General features: G+C 39.0%; 1 protein-coding gene across 5 annotated transcripts in view; it reads right to left on the minus strand.

Annotated features, from left to right (window-relative positions):
• Positions 1–8,015: 8,015 nt before the first annotated feature.
• Positions 8,016–16,955, minus strand: part of LOC150083510 (uncharacterized) — a 101,624-nt gene continuing 92,684 nt past the window's right edge. For all 5 annotated transcript variants that reach the window (XM_090378043.1, XM_090378044.1, XM_090378040.1 and 2 more), the window contains 3 exons: positions 15,826–15,969; positions 15,532–15,723; positions 8,016–8,641 (listed from right to left, as the gene is read on the minus strand). In XM_090378043.1, the coding sequence (XP_090234169.1) occupies positions 8,625–8,641; positions 15,532–15,723; positions 15,826–15,969 (353 nt within the window). In that variant the 3' untranslated portion in view covers positions 8,016–8,624. The remainder of the gene's footprint in view (positions 8,642–15,531; positions 15,724–15,825; positions 15,970–16,955) is intronic.

Below are 16,955 nucleotides of genomic sequence, written 5' to 3' on the forward strand. Positions count from 1 at the left end.
AATTCTCGTCTTCGTTCTTTGGCTTATTTTTCCCCCATTATTGATTTCTTCATGGCTCCAGTCAGTTGTGTTGTTCTTTGACCGATTTCCCCTTTCTGCTTTTACTTCTCTCTGCAGGTCTGCTGCTTTCATCTCATGCCTTTAGTTTGTTTTATCAGATGGCTAATCTATTTCCGTGCCTAGTTTTGCGGCATTGACTGTAGACCATTCCTTTAGTAAGCTTCAGCTCCTATTCTTTTATAAGATTTCTTTTCGGATTGGTAATGGAGATGCCACAGCGTGCATTTTCTTCTTTGCAAGTGCTGCGAAGTGTGATCACATTACTTCCGGAATTTTCTATTCATGTTCAATCAAGTTCACTGCTAGCATATTTGTGCTCTCTCCGATTAGAACCGGAATTTCAGTAAAGACTGAATGTCTATTCCGAACTTAGAGAGATATGAGGAATATTTCTTTTGCATTCTTTGGGACTGTGTGTGTACTTAACAGTTTATCTATGTCTTTAGGGGAGGAGAATAGAAAATCCGGAAGGAATTTCTTGATTACGATCTGAAACCCTGCTACCCAGTGATAAGCGAAAATTGACCACGTTTGGAGTACAGTACAGTATTTCAAAATATTTTAACTGTACGATTTTAATTAGATTGCCTACACAGATTATTCTAAAGCTTCGGTGTACGTGTAAGAATTGTTGGGTTGGGTTGTTTTGAAAGTTTTCTAAGCAGTGTTGTTCGTTCTGAAGTACGAATATATCACGAAAACAATAAATTTATAAATTTTCAGCTTATGCTCCCAAACGGTTACGTAGGGTTACAGGAATTCACAAAACAGAGAAAATAAAAAAATATCACCGTATTTAGTAATCACGTGGGCTTCAACCACGGTCAACTCAAACACTTGTACCCTCGTGTTTCGCCTACGGTGGACGAAAGAAATTAATATTTCAAATAGTTTGCTAACCAAACAATAGCGTTAATACCGACAAACTAAATTTAAAAAGAAGAAAAAGTGTTTGGGATTGCGTAAACTCCCTATTACAGAAATGAGTTGTTTGTCCTATCAGCAACCGATTATACGCTTACACAGCTACTGTACACAAAATGACAATAAATATGTCACTTCAGCTGATAACAGAGACATTTCATACCAGGCCAAGCCAGCTGAAGACGTTGCAATAGGACTTTGAACTGCTAAAAAAGATGATTCTTGTTGCTAAATAAATATTTTGTTAGTATGAATTTTCATAATTTGCTTTGTTATGCTGTGATTTCGTAGAGTTGAAAAGTTCAGATCTTACCAGAACCAAACGAATTTTAGAATTCAGTTATTTGTCTCTCATGGTATATTGGAAACAGGGTCAGGACGAAGTATTTCGGATGTTGAAAAATTTCCCATCCACCTACTGCCTTTCTTTTATCATATGAACTTCGATTATTAAATCCATTAACTCTTATGTCCTTTCCAGCCCTGGGCACAAGACAATCCATACTGTATCAAAAACATAAATCACCTAATAATTGGATAATTTTGTCTCTGTTCAGTTACTTTGGGCAGGAAAAGGCTTCAAGAACTCGATAACAAATGTGGAGCAAAAAACATATCTTCGAGCAAGTATGGTTATTGTTGTATTTTAGGAGCATTGGCGACTAATGCCATGTTGCTCCGTGTGTATTCTGTAAATATTGCGTGTGCTGAGGTCGATTTTCTGTTTGCTGGACGAAAAACTCTAGTTTCCGGAAGGAAAAACCATGCCACCCTCGCCTGAGATAGACTAATTCAGCCACGTTGTGAAAAAGACCCATAAATATTCCTCCCATCATCGACGGGATGCGAACTCAGTCTTATCCACCCGGTATGGGGGAGGACGGGGATCCTACCAACTGTGCTACCCACGAGGGCCAGCAAGTATCGTGATGCAATGGATACCAACACAGAGTAGTTATAAAGGTCTTTCTCCCACTTTTAAAAATTAATCTTATATCGCAAAATGTTTGGAAGCGATTTATTTACTCCAAGAAACAAAATAACTTTTGATTTTATTATAAAAATGAATTACATTTAAGAATTAGTGCTTGCTGGTGCAGCTCTTATATTTCGTCCAGATATAACACTTCAACTTTATTACAAGAATGGGGACAGTGTTATTGCAGTCGGTGAAATTTCTAGTCTGAAAAGTTTATAGGAGAGAATGGTATATTATTATAGGCACATCGAATTAGACAGAAGTATTTAGATTTGAATTAAGCAGAAAAACAACAAAGAAAGAAGGGACCATGCAAAACAAATGCAGCTGAGAAGAAAGAAAAAAATGGCAAGAAACAAACGACGGTCGAAATGTAGATGTGGTGTTCCATTAGGAGACTGTGACCTGTTGCTCATTATAAATACAAAGGCCTAATGTATTGAAACTGCCTGGTTGAGCTCAACTGTCGAGCTCTGTTAGCTAGAATTGGAACCGTAGCCGTGAGAATATAACAGTGAGGAGATAATGAATAATCCTTGAGTCAGGATGATTCAAAAAGAAAGAGCGTGCAAAAAATGTAAGTGGTCCAGCAAACTGCAGCGCTGTAAGGACTGACAATGATAGTAAAAAATGGGCTACTGAATGAATCAAGTTTGAATATGAATAATAAACGAATTTGTTCCAACTTAAAAATAAAATCAGCTTACGTGCCGAAAAGGAAATTTCTCCACTGAGAAAAATGCAGATAGGTAAATTTAACTCGTTAGACTGTGAAACAGTCACCTTAATACAACGTACTTGATCCATTTTAAATCAATTCAAAAATTTCAGCATCAATTGCCACAAAAGTAGAGATGATTCAAATTCATATTATTATATTAGGACCACCCATAATTTCTTACATATGCCCGTATATGTATTATGTCTGTAAATTGTGTGTTCTCTGGTCGATTTTCCTGTTTTGCTGGAAGAAAAAACCTTGCTATTACGCCTGAGACCGACTAACTCAGCCACGGTGTGAAAAAAAAAGCCCATTAAAGTTTCTCGCATCATCGACGGGATTCGAACACGGGTCTTTTCCGTCGGTGTAGGGAGGACGGTGACGATACCACTGTGCTGCACGCACAGATCAAAAGTACAGATGATATATATATATATATATTTTATTTACATAAATACAAAACACTCTATATTTAGAATCATTTGAACCTGTGTAAGAAACTCCAGCAGACAGTGGAGCTTCTCTTACAAAATTGTAAAACAACAAAACTCTCAACTCAAGTAAAAGAAATGCATGTATGCACACTCAATGACATTTATGTATTCCTGTATGTATGTGGCCTGTTTGTAGCGGCTCCAGGACCTGAGTCCATCTCCGCAAATTGTCTCTATCTTGAGTACAGAATCTGTGTAATCAGGGCTTGAAATGTGAGCAGCCAACACCCGAGCAACTGCTGCCTGATACCCGTCCCAAGGCTCGTGGAGCCGAACATAATCAACTATCAGCGCTTCGGTAGTGTGCTAAATTCCCGCATCCACTGGAGGTGGTGCAATACCAGTGGATGCCAGCAATCCCGTCCTGAGGATGCCCAGTCCTCAGTACCAGCAGGGGGGGGGGGATAATAATAAATAAATAAAAAATAATAAATAAAATATATCAATTAATAATAATAATAGATATTAAAAAAAAAAAAAAACACCAGTAGTTGACATCTCTGAACAACCTCAGAGATTAAAAGAATTCAAGTCCAGGATGACTGGTAGGTAACACAGGGAACAGCTCAGCAAGTATTGGTTGAATCATCCAGTGTGGTGAAGCATCTGCATTCTTCTGCTGACGACGTCGTTGGTGAAGATTTTAAGGGCTTTAAAGTTGGTCTCATTTTCAATTAAGGCTTTAAGATTGACTTCTAAGATGTTCTGAACCTTATTTTTAAGTGTTGTCCGTTGTTCTTCGTAGTTGGGACAGGACAATAGGATGTGGTTGCAGGATTCCTCTTCCCCAAAGGAGCAATGAGGATTTGTCGCCAGTCCAAATTGGAACAGTTTCGCTTTAAGAGCGCCATGTCCTGTTAGTATGTAGGATATGCTCATGGATGGGTAGAACCAATTACAATGTGGCTTATTCATGGCCATCTAACCTGCCAAAGGGAGAGGAGGTTATTCCATAGGTTTATTTTTTCCTGTTTGATATTTGTAGCAGGATTGCAGTCTATTCCAAGGAGTGAGGTTGGTAGGCCTTTTTTTGTGTTTGTAGATAAAACCTCTATCAGCTATATACAGGTCCACGAGAAGAGCCCCAGATAGAACCTGCAGTGCATTAGTTGATGTTGTTCTTGTTACTCTGTATGTCGCAAGCAGCATAGCTCTTTGCATGGAAAGGAGTTTGGCCCGGATTTTACTGTTAGTGATCCTATGGAACCACACTCCAGCAGCATAGGAGGCAATTGGCAAGAACACAGCTTTATACTAGAGAGACAGGGTTATTTTGGTGAGTCCCCAGTCCGAACGGGAGATCCTGATGACGGCTGCAGTGAAAGCTTTGGTTTTGTTTGCTAAACTGTTCACGTGTGGTTGGAAACTGAGCCTGTCGTCCAATATTATGTCAAGGTGTTTAGTTTGTGCAACATATGGAATTTGCTACTCGTGAATAAGAACTTTAGGGGGTCTGTGGTAATCCAACCTGTTTTTGAAGATCATTAGCTTTGTTTTTGATATTTTTAATTTATTTGTGAGGGTCCAGTTTGCCAGGTCATCCAGGACAATCTTTGCGCGGCCCTCAAGGGTTCTCCCTGCAATGCAAATAACCAAGTCGTCTGCATAGGCGAAATTGACGCAGATGTCAAAGCTTCTGGTTAGCCAGAAGCTTTGACAAGACCTTAATTTGTTCTCTGCGATGGCTTTATGGTAGATTTTTCGCTTCTCCTTGTACTCTTGCTTGAGAACATTAACTTCGGGATCAGGCCTGCGTCGTTGAAAGCCTCTTTGTGCCACATGCGGTTGTTTTCTGAGATCGGTAAGTTCCTGTGTCCACCAAGAAGTATGCACTCTCTTTCGGTTGGCAGCATATTCAGTGGCTCTGAAGAGGGACGACGAAGTAGAGATGATATGGACATGTGTTTTGTAAAGGGCGGCTCCTAGAACGTCTGTTCAACTCCGCCTGGTATCTCTGTGAAGTACAGTATCACTACAAATGGGCCAGAATGTGAATGACGTAGGTTTGTGTGTGTGTTCTGTTCTGGCTTCTTGGCTACCCAGAAGCATCAGTCACCTGGACAGATGATTCTGGGTACTCGTCCACACTACGGGAAGGTGGGCCAGTCCCAATATATCACGTAATCTCAAACGAAACTCTGATTCACCTGATGTTGTCAAAAGGTGGACCAGGTTCCTCTGGGGACCCATTCCAGAGGAAGTGAAACAAAAAAAAAAAAAAAAAAGAAAAAAAAAAAAGATCCCGTGATGTAATTAATAAATGAATAAAATAAATAAATAAAAAATCCCGTGGTGTAATTAAAAAAAAAAAAAAAAAAAAGGAGAGAGAAGCTACACTAGTGGAGAGACGAAAAAAATAAAATAAAAGTTTTAAGCTGCTGTCTGGGGATCCCCATTCGGAGCCTGCGTTATTCAATAGGAGGCTTTCCTGCGCGTGAATACTTGCATTGAGAAGTTCTGGAAGGCAGCAAGGTTCTGTGGTGTCTGCAACAGAATGTCCAGTTGGTTTTCAGTGAGAGGGATGGTATTTGCTAGGTCTTGCCTCAGGTCCTCATAGAGAGCGCACTCAAAGAGAAGGTGGAACCAATTCTCCTTGGCCCCGCAGTAGCAAACATCTATGGGTATTAGGCCTAGTTGGAAGAGCTTCTCGTTTAATGAGCCATGCTCAGTGACTAGGAATGATGTCTCAAGAGTTAGAGAGAGCCACTTCTGTGCCGACTTAGAGGAGGGGAAAGTCACATCTGGTAGGAACCTCCTTGTAGCTGCTCCTTTGGTGGAAGTGTCCCATCTTGTCTGCCAGATATTTATCATCTCATTATAACAGCGTCTTTTCTCTGCCTTAGGGTCAGTGTTCAGGTTTAGCTCAATGTCTAAGATCTTGGTTGGAATTTTCTTGTTGATTCTAAAGGTCAGTAGAAATGATAAATATTCTGAACTTTAAAAATGAACAGAATGCAGCAGGGCAAGCATCAAGCCCAAAGAGCCACATTTCATCCAGGCTCAGACTGCGCCGAGAAGGTATAGCGAAAACTATCTGATGTAATTTGAGAATGGCGTTATGTGGCGATTATCTATAGATTAAGTAATGAAACACTCTTATACTATGTGAAGAATTCCAAGTTGGTTTATTAAATACTTATGATCCAATTACAGAAATTTATTTAACCGATCTATAGATCATCCCTACATATCAGCATTCCCAAATTACATTAGATCTGGTACGGAAAAAACATAGAACGTCACATGCCAGAATTAGTCTGCTGATAAGGACTGGAAATGGTCCCGAAACGTCATTGCTGTTATGAAACTTACTGAATTAGATCATAAGTATTTAATAAAAACTTTGAATTATTCAAGTTGTGCGAGTGTTTCATTGCTTAATATAAATTTGTTTATTCTGCAGATGATCAGGACTAGAACAGTTTATAAATTCGCTGTGGTTGTATACACATTGAATTACTTAAGGAAAGCTATACCATAAAACCTCTACTTCTGGACACACATACAAACACCGGACTAAGCGTGGCTCTTACTCATATTCCTTGAGTCAGTGAGGATTTCAGCATTTGGATAAAAAAAAAAAAAAAAATTCTTTGGAAAGGGAGCGGAGAAAGCTTTTCTTTATGGCCGAGTGCTGCTTTCATCATTTTACCACGTTGGGAGTGTTACATCTTGTCAACGTTGCTAGATGAGCTATTCTTCACAAACCCTCAGGGGTCAGCTTCCAGGGACTGAGCAAGAAAAGTATCTGGGTAGGAAGAAACTGGTCAAACAAGTCTATGATGATGCAAAGCAAAATTTGGAATGGACTTAAATATTGGCTGTGGGATTTTCCTAATGCATACTTACGAAAGTCCCGTTCTGTGAAGTCAGTGAAATACTGAGCCGTGCATTTTTAGCTTTTGATGGAAAAGATGTACGTTTGCACATTAGTTTACATGTGCGCCAACAACAAAAGAATCTTATCAAAATCCAAATTTTTTTTACCTGCATGGGAGTTCATTTTCCGGGAGGGGGTAGAATTTTTACAAACCAAGCTTTCATTGGGGTATCTTTTTCCTAAATGAGAATTTTTCCCACTGATATGGTTTATTTTGGTTAAGCAAACCATATCAATTCTTCTACCATGAACTGTGTGACTGCGACTGAGCAACCGATTTATTTCCTGAATTAAAACCAGAGTGCAAAATACTTTTAAAAAACAGTTAATTTATGGATATCTCGTACTACACAGCAGCAAGCACCGGTCCTCGACTGCAAGTATGCTGCCGAATTAGTTGTTTATTAAGGAAAGGTAGAAAACAAGTTAGTTTGAAAACAAAACGCAAGGTCAGAAATGCAGCACAGGTTTCGAAGAGGCTAGTTCCTAACCTGTGTCACGCTGCACAATTTCGAGGTTTTTTTTTTTTTACTGAATCTTTCCGAACTAAAGAAATTCATAATTCAGCAACGACTAGAAACATGGTCAATTACCAGGACAATAAAACTGAGTACAGTATATAGTCGGAGCTCTAGACAAGTCTAATATCAGCTTGTGTATAGCATACTATTAGGGTTGTAGGTCGATTTTTTTAGGTGAAAAAAAAAAAAAAAAAAGTGAACACAAACCAGTTTCATTTATTGGTTATGAAAATTAATGGAATTTTTTTTTTTTTTTTTTTAACAGTATTTTGAAAGCAGTAACAATCTTATTAAGAAGAGATACTATCCGAAGGCCGAAGAGACGTATCTACTTCTTATTAATTCTGGAATAGAAGCAATTAAGTAACAAATATATACTGCAATACCATTCATTGGTATTGCAGTTATGTTTTGTATCAAATAAAGCAACCACATCTTGGTAATTTAACTTTATTTCTTTACAGATAAATCAGTTAGTATTTCATTCGCGTATTCTACATATCTGAAACGCAAGTTTCAGTTTTTAGGATAAAATCAACTACTAGTTCACACAAAATTCAGATTTATATACAATCGTCACACACATTTACATCACAACATTGGACGGATGAGTCTGTGGCTTTCACATCAGATATATTCTGTCTTGAATATATTTGTAAACAAATTAAAAAGGGAAAAAAAATGACATATTTGCTCAGACAGTGCGCTGTAACTTACACTAACGGAAATCTTTACGTGCGAGGTACTAAAAGGATTCATATCTTCAACTTGAAGAACGAATAGCTGCAAGTTAAATGGGTAGCCATCTATAAGAGTCCCAGATGTTCGTTCACTCTGAGAAGATGCAGAATTGATTCTCCTAGAGATGCGATCCTATTACTTTTCTTTCTGCCACTTTGGTTCGGTTTTGATGAAATATCACAAAGTCGTCAAGGACGAAGATTCACACTTGGAAAAGTTTTATAAAGCATATAGTCGCGTAGCAAATTGTTAGGAATAGTATTCCAGAATCTCTCCAAAAGCATGGCTTCGTCTTGTGAAACTCCTAAAAATCCGTTCCCTCTGTGAATAAAATAAATATTTATTCAGCTATCAGTAATAAATCATATATAGGTCAAACAATTTGAAGTTTAATATTCTAAGACAAAAATGGTGCAACTAGATTTACGCTATAGGTCAAAAAATTCCTGGAAGAATAAAAAGAACAAGAAAATTGAGACATATGACCTAGTTGATCCGTTGCGCAAGTGTTTGTGACAGACGTAATAAAACAATTTCTTTGGAGTAACACCTCTAAGAATAGCCACCTAAAAATTTCTTAGCTAGCATGTTGTCTTTCCAGATCTAACAGCCATCTGGTTTCTTCAGCGATTAACGCATTAATGGAACAAGTCTGGCGGTGAAAAAAAAAAAAAAAAAAAAAGTTTGAGAGAACTTCGGAGAAGTTTAACAGAAAGCTAAACAAATGACAAATCTTATCATACCACTTCTATAATTATCCGGTAGACTAGTTTTGTTTTTCCTTTTATACTTAAACTTCAGAAAGACAGAATGATTAAGAGCTGGGCTATCAAAACATCAAGATTGCCTTGTGCTAATTAATATTAAAAATTAGCATGTTTAACCTTGACGGATTTGGCAAAGGTTACAAAAAATAAAATTAAAAAAAAGCAGACTACTTCACGACATGCATTAATTAGTTAGCCCTAATTTATGACTGATCACGCGTAGTTTTTTGCTAAAATTTGCTAACTTCAACGGTTCCAGAAATACTGTATTCGTCATGCAGAAGCAGCTCTTGTCTGGCTGCATGTAACAGTCAGAGATGTGACCTTGATTTAAGGAAGTCTTCATTTATCTCCTGCAGTGTGAACCAAGGTTACTCTATCACTGTTTAAAATGGTCAGTGAACTCCAGTCGTAGTAACACTATGGTGAAGTTCACATTTGACTATAACGAGTTTGTTGCATACCGTTCGACACGAACTCAAACATTAGGAATGTTTGAGTTCGAGCGCAGGATAATTGGAATTCGCTATTGTAACTAAATGGGGAAAAGCCTTAGGTATATCAAACATTACCAGCGAATGTCGCATCTTGGGCACTGAAGGTTGCAATTCAACAACAAATGCAGATACAAAGAACGTTCGATTGAACTATTTAACCTCGATAAACATGATTTATAATAATAACTTTTCTGTTTATACTCCGGGACGACCAAACGGTCAGAGGAGTTCACAAGATGCACAGAATACAAGAAACAGCACCGTATTCAGCAGTCAAGGGCTTGAACCCCGGTCACTCAAGGCACGTGTACTTATGCACCCGCGCGCCTGACCACTAGGCTACGGCGGCTTTCTATCAGTAAATAGAAGTGCGATACTCGTTCTACATTAAGCCAGCATTATTATTTTGCATATTATTCATTTTTCTATCTACGGTATTAGAATCCCTTTAAGTTTCCTTCAAAATATGCAATTGAGTATTCTATTCATTAAAGCCCAATAAATTAACCTCAGTTCATTCTAGATGTTTAATTATCTGAATACTGCAGTAATAAAGTAAGAATTGCTCTGCTGCGGTTAACTGCAAACTTCTTCTTGCGATCTCTTTTCCCTCCTACCAATAAAGTAAAAAAAAAAAAAAAAAAAAACACCCATGTTACCGAATATTTCGCAAATACCAAACAGTTAAATTCATTATATAAGCAATGGGTTTCTCCAATTGGACTACAAAACCAATTATTAATGGCGGCTTCGCTAACTGAAAACAAAGAATTGTAAAACTAACTCATTAAAATCTAACAGGCTCAAATGAGCCAAACCATGTTCAGCACTCCACGCTTAGAAAAGAGTCGGGTTCGAATCCCACTAATGAAGCGAGGAACTTCCATGAGCTCTTTTCCAATCCGTGATGAGTTAATCTGGTCTCAGGCGAGGATAACAAGGTTTTTTCTACCAAAATATTGGGTTTTTCGTCCAGAAAACACCGATAATTCGATTTTTATTGTGAGTTCCACATTTGCGGAGTCAATTGCCACTCCTCTAGAAGAAAGCAGAACAACCAATCTACGCATGATGCTTCTAACCCTAGTGTCCTTTTGGGAACTACAAATGTGTCTGTTGACAACCCAACACCAATTACCCCAGGCAAGAAGACTTCGAGGAAATACACTGATCAGCCAAAACATTATGACCAGCGAGTCGCTATGCAAATCGAAGCAACTGCAGGTAAACTACGGCGCGTGCGCGGATCGGGACAAGATATAAAAAACACCTGATACTGAGCTCCGTTAATCAGTGTTAATCTTGTTTTTCAGATGGGAAAGGCAGCGGACTTAAGCGAGTTTGACAAAGGTCAAATTGTAATGGCCAGACAACTGGGTCAGAGCATATCCGGCACGGCACGGCTAGTGGGATGCTCATGGTCAGACGTGGTTAGTACCTACCCAAAGTGGTCCGAGGAGTGAAAACCCACGAACCGCCGGCGAAGTGTTGGAGGACCACAGCTCATCGATGCTCGAGGTGAGCGTGGCAACAGAAGGGCGACTGTGGCGCAACTCGCCGGTAATTGGAATGCTGGTAATGGGAGTAATGTCATAACACACAGTACATCGAACTCTGCTGAAAATGGGGCTATGTAGGCGCAGGCTGCTCCGAGTGCCCATGCTAACCACGGTTCACCGGCGACAGCACCTACAATGGGCACGCGAGCATCGAAACATTGAGTGATTGAAATAAGGTCTTCTGCTCTGGTGAATCACGTTTCCTGTTGCACCATGTGGACGGCCAGGTATGTGTGCATCATTTACCTGGGGTAGTGATGGCGCCTGGATGCACCGTGGGACGAAAACAAGCCGTGTCATGCTTTGGGCGATGTTCTGGTGGGATACTCTGGGTCTAGTCATCCATGTGCCAGGCACTCTTGACATCTACCTAAACATCATTGCTGACCAGGTACACCCTTTCATGGCAACGGTCTTCCGCTGTGGCGGTGCCGTCTTTCAGCAGGATAATGTGCCATGCCACACCACCCGGATTGTTCGAGATTGGTTCGCAGAACACGAGGAAAACTTCCAGGTATTGCCCTGGCCTCCAAATCCCACAGACATCAATCCCATCGAGCATCTGGTTTGTGTTGGAACAGCAGCGCTGATCTGCGGTGTCAAACCACGGACCTTACAGGAGTTAAAAGATCTGCTGGTTACGTGTTGGTAACAGATACCACAAGACACATTTAGAAATCTTGTAGCGTCCATGCCTCGTGGGATACGAGCTGTTTTGGCTGCATGCAGATGACCAACATCATATTGGGTAGGTGGTAAATGTTTTGGCTCATCGGTGTATATCAAATTTCTAACAGCACCGAAGAAAGAATCTTCGTATTTTGGCCCCGAGACAAAAGTAGAGAGCGTCAAAACCCTTTTTCATGGAATATGCGTTAGAAGTGGATGTGAAGAAATTAAGAACCAAACACCCATCATATAATTCCCTCCTAGTGATATGCCAAACTAACGCGACCAACACTGTTTTGAACCAGAACTATTGGCCTCCTGGAACACTGCTTAAGCCTTTTAAAGAACGACGTCCCATGGGGTCACACAGACAACCTCCAGAAAACAATATGCAACGAGGAGGGGCGTCTCAGGGCGGGGTGATGTCGACCACCCTCTTTGCAATTCTACTTGAACCATTCCTCACAGCACATCCAAATTTAAGCTCCTTCGCCGGCGATTTAAAATTTATTTCAAAAGACTTCAAATAGATTCAAGAAATTAATAATCAAACCTCCAATCAAAATTCAACAATTAAGACTATTTACAGCTAGCTGGATTCCAACTAAACAATGCCAAGTCAGCTCACATGACAATCACAAAGTGGAATTTAAAGAATGATATCCGAGTTATAGTTAATGGTGAGACAATTCCAAAAATTTCATCGCATACTGACCTGCGGCTAGCGTGGGATGAACACTTAAATTGTAAAGATCACTTCCTCAAGACAAAGAAGACCTATGCTGCATTCTGGGCTAATTGCCAGGAGCTCGTAGGCTGGCACAACAAACTGAGTTGTCAGTACATTGATAGGTCTCGCACTCCTCTGAAATCTGGTCCTTCGCACCTACCTCTCAAATGTAACAGATGATTCCTGACGATGGAGTAATGAATTCTGCAGCGGCTGAACCGTCTAGGAGAGAAACCGTTCATCTCGAAATTTGTTCTTCTAGTCAATCTAGGCATGACCCCCTGGAAGCTCACCGTTCTCAAAAAAAAAAAGTCCACACGTTAAGCTGTTAACCTGCCAGATTGATGCTTATCGATAGAGGATATCTCATTCCCAAAAGCAAGAAATAGAAACCACCAGAGCGGGCACCCTCCACTTAAGATGAAGCTCACTAACCTGGACTCCTTAAAAGGAATGTTCCCGTGTAAATGATTCTACACCTCCATAGATTCAAATAAGTTGGAGAAATAAAACATACAGAAGCCAAATTATGCCAAATAAAATCCGAGCTGTATTTATGTCAGAAATGATATGTAGGTCAAAGTGGTATATATAATTACAATAATAATTTAATATCAAATTTATTTTAGAGTTCATCGTTACTTGCTATTAAGTAAATATAATTCTAATTAAATATCATTATTTTAAATATCGAAAATTTGTATAAAATTGTGAGATATATGCACACCCTCCCAGCCCACTGGCTGTTCAGGGGGTAAACCTAAGGTGAATAAACAGATGATAATAACATGTTCAATATTCTGCGATTCGTCATCTTATATCAGCAATACACGGAGTAATAAAAGTTTAAATAAAAAGAACAAAAATAGAAATAAAATATTTCGTAATCTCGCGTTAACCTTTTATAAAGTAGGGAACACCCAAATATAAGAAACAATATTCTTGTTCTTTGAGCGAAAGAGCAACCTAACTTAATGTTATCTGTAGATAACATTAGGCAATTTCGAAAACCGAACTTTCATTAGATACCAACTTACCCAACTTTCATTAGATACCACTAATTTAATGTGTTTCAGTATCGAAAATTTTCAGAAACATCGAATTATGTAACGCAAACACAACATGGTATATATATATAGTAACTCTCAATTATAAATTGTAGCGAATAAACTGGATTCATCTCTTAGTTTGGTTAACAGGGGAAATGACAAATAGCAGAGTATAGGAAATGTGGCTCAAGTAAAAGTAACTTTCCTTGGCACATCTTGATGCTTAGCAAACAGACAAGTGATTACGCCTATTCTCTGCCCATTTTGTAACCTAAGCTTAACAGATTTCGGCTTTTTTTTTTTTCCCCCCCCCGTATGATGTGAGCAATACAGGAAGGAACCAGTTTTTCCTGCTTCCTTCGTATATCGTGGCCGTGAGATCCAACCGGATAGTGCACCATCGTGATATCCAAGCCCGAGGTGAGATTCGAACCCGCGACCTTTGGGTTGCCAGGCAGGCACTTTACCCACCCAGCGGATTTCGGCTAATTATGAATTATTACTTGAAGGACGTAATGGGCGAGCAGGGCAAATAGGGGGTGCACTGGATGCGCTGCAACAGGGCCCGATCTGGTGGCCCAGCTGAGGGAGCCATCAAAGTCTCAACATAAATAAACCAGGCCCCTTAACATCTTTTGCATCCGGTCCCCAAAGTACCTTTGTATGGCCCTGTGGGCGAGTAACTAATGACAGATTTGGCTTAGTATACTTCAAACACCAAAAGAAATCCGACCCCCTTCTCCAAGCATTTACTAATGGGCAAGGGCAGTTGTGCTGCATGCATTCTGGTTCTTTCCAAATTACAATTGTTTTTTCAAAAATACCACTGTTAGTTGAAAATTGCTCGGCGAATCGATTACTTTGACCATATTGAGCAGAATTCAGGTGGCCCAACGTTTATGGGAGAGATGCTTTCTCTCAATATTGAAGAGGCCTTCAAGAATTCCTTCAGCCTACCAACTTATGTTTTTCCAAGGTTTACCAAAACCAAAAATCTGATTATTATAAGTGTGCTGCCATCTGTGATATTATCAAACAAACAAAATCTGGTAAGCAACTTGGAGAGTTATCGCCTTTGGAAGATCACGCGATTAATAACGTTCATTTTGGAACGGCCAGTCACGGCTGAATTTTGCCCTCATATGTACGAGTAATAATTAATCTTACTAATTTAATAGATTTCATCATCTCTCCCAACATGTAAATTTCGGGTAAATCACTCAAGATCCTATTACACCGCAGAATCCTAAATTATCTTTATTTGTAAATTTACTGTATAAAACATATAGAAAACTACAAATTCCACATCCCGGCACTTAATGCCAGAATATTAACATAATTGACTTATATATTTACGCAGAGACCAGTGATTAGTTATACACTAAGGTACTCATGTATTTACATGTCATTCTCTTTTCACCATATATTAAATTCTTTACTTCAGGGTTGTCCAACAAGCAACAGTGTGGCATACGTTATTTTTCACAATGATCAGTCTGATGGAAGCACAGTTGTATTATCATCCGTATATAGAAATGCATCGCACGCTAGATTACCAGTCCCAGAAAGCAAAACAGATGGCAGACCTTTAGATCAGCCTGTACTTTTTTCCCCTCCCTCTCTCTTTCTGTTGTGCTCAGTTTCTTCTTACAAAAGAGATATCACTCATGCCTAATAAATATCATACGCCGGAATATCCTAGGCCTAAAATTAGTGTATAAAATCATGAACAGCCAATTCTCTTTGAATAGGGAATCTCTTTAATGAACTCTTTGATCATCATTTAAAGATCTAAAAGATATTTTAGAATGCACGTAAGGAGAAAGAATGGTAGTGGTGGGGGAAAATACACTTTAATTATCACCAAGAAGGTAACAACACTCAAGACTTCTTGTATGGGAGTGTTATCTAAAAGGCCATCCCGACTGAAGTAAGCTTACCTATTGGGTTAATGGATCTTGATGGAACTTGGGAAACTTTTAAGTTGGGATTGGCGTGTGTGCGAGGATTCTTCATGGTCAAGAAAGCTGCGGGCCTCATTAGTTGAACACTTATTGTGGATGGAGGAGGAGTCACTTCATGTACACTAGCATCTACTGCTGTCTGAGGACATTTTGGGCCTTCCATGGGAGCTGAAATAAGAGTTACAATTGGTTACGTAAAACTTAAGAAATTTTCATTCTGTCATTATTTAAATTACTATAATAAAATTTAAAAAGAGAGCACGCTCTTACCCATAGATGGTGCCTGAGTGGCAACCACTCCATCTGTATTTGTTATTTTCTGCAAGGTTTGGAAAAATCTGGAGGGTACATAACTCTGGTTGATTCCTGTAAATCGCATTTCATCTTCTTCCACCTTATTCTTTTGTGCTTTTTCTGAAAAAACAAACAAACAAACAAGTAAAATAAGATTCACTTAGTGATTATCTGACTCTTGGATGATTACACACATTTCACATTTTCGTTTCATGCACATCTAACCACTTTTAAAAAATATTATTTGTTTACAAGAAAAAAATTGAACTATTTCTGCTGCATAAAAGGGTCATGATGATTTCATCGGCTCAACATGAATCACTGTTAGTTACATCACCCTATTTGTGTAATAGCTACTATGGCATACTTATTTTTAACTCGATTTGAACCGTCATGACAACGACAGAAGAGTTTGCACATTACGTTGCAAGCACAAGTTGGTCATTCGAATTTTGGCACTGAAATCAAAATTCTTCCATTGCCCCATATATATTTTTCAATTTAGATAACTGCTCAATTTTCTGAGGATTGTAAGGCACCAAAATATTGTAAAATCAAAATAAGCACAAACATTACTGACGATAAAAGCTAAACTCACCGAAAGGTGTTCGCAACATTAAAGTAACGCATACTGGAACCTCTAAGCCTGGTCACCGTTAATGACAGTACACATGTTGAGAATTAAAAATAGTATAACCAGCTTGGAGGCCGACTGAACGTCTACAGTTCAGGCGGCTCTGTTAAATTTGCCTCACGATCAGGTAATTACTATAACGGATCTCGGCACGTGTTATTGTTACCTGCTAGCTTTCGCAGTATGTTACCTCAATGAACTTAAATGATTCTTATGAACACCGGAGATATTTAAGCATAAGCAGTTCCTTAATTCTGGTCCCCACAAAAAAGGCAGCACCATAAATTTTTTTAGAAATTTTTGGATTACAGAGTCACTCCTGGCATTCGCTTGCAAGTGAAAAAAAAAAAAAAAAAAAAAGTAGCGAAGATATGGGGGGGGGGGTCTGTTATATTTTCAAAGTAAGTAGATGAATACAACTCGCAATGAATGTTAAACAGTGGATACCAATATTTAGGTTTTACTTGCGAAT

Source organism: Mastigoproctus giganteus, chromosome 7, assembly GCF_048544385.1.
Source record: "Mastigoproctus giganteus isolate SK-2022 chromosome 7, ASM4854438v1, whole genome shotgun sequence".
NCBI lineage: Eukaryota > Metazoa > Arthropoda > Arachnida > Uropygi > Thelyphonidae > Mastigoproctus > Mastigoproctus giganteus.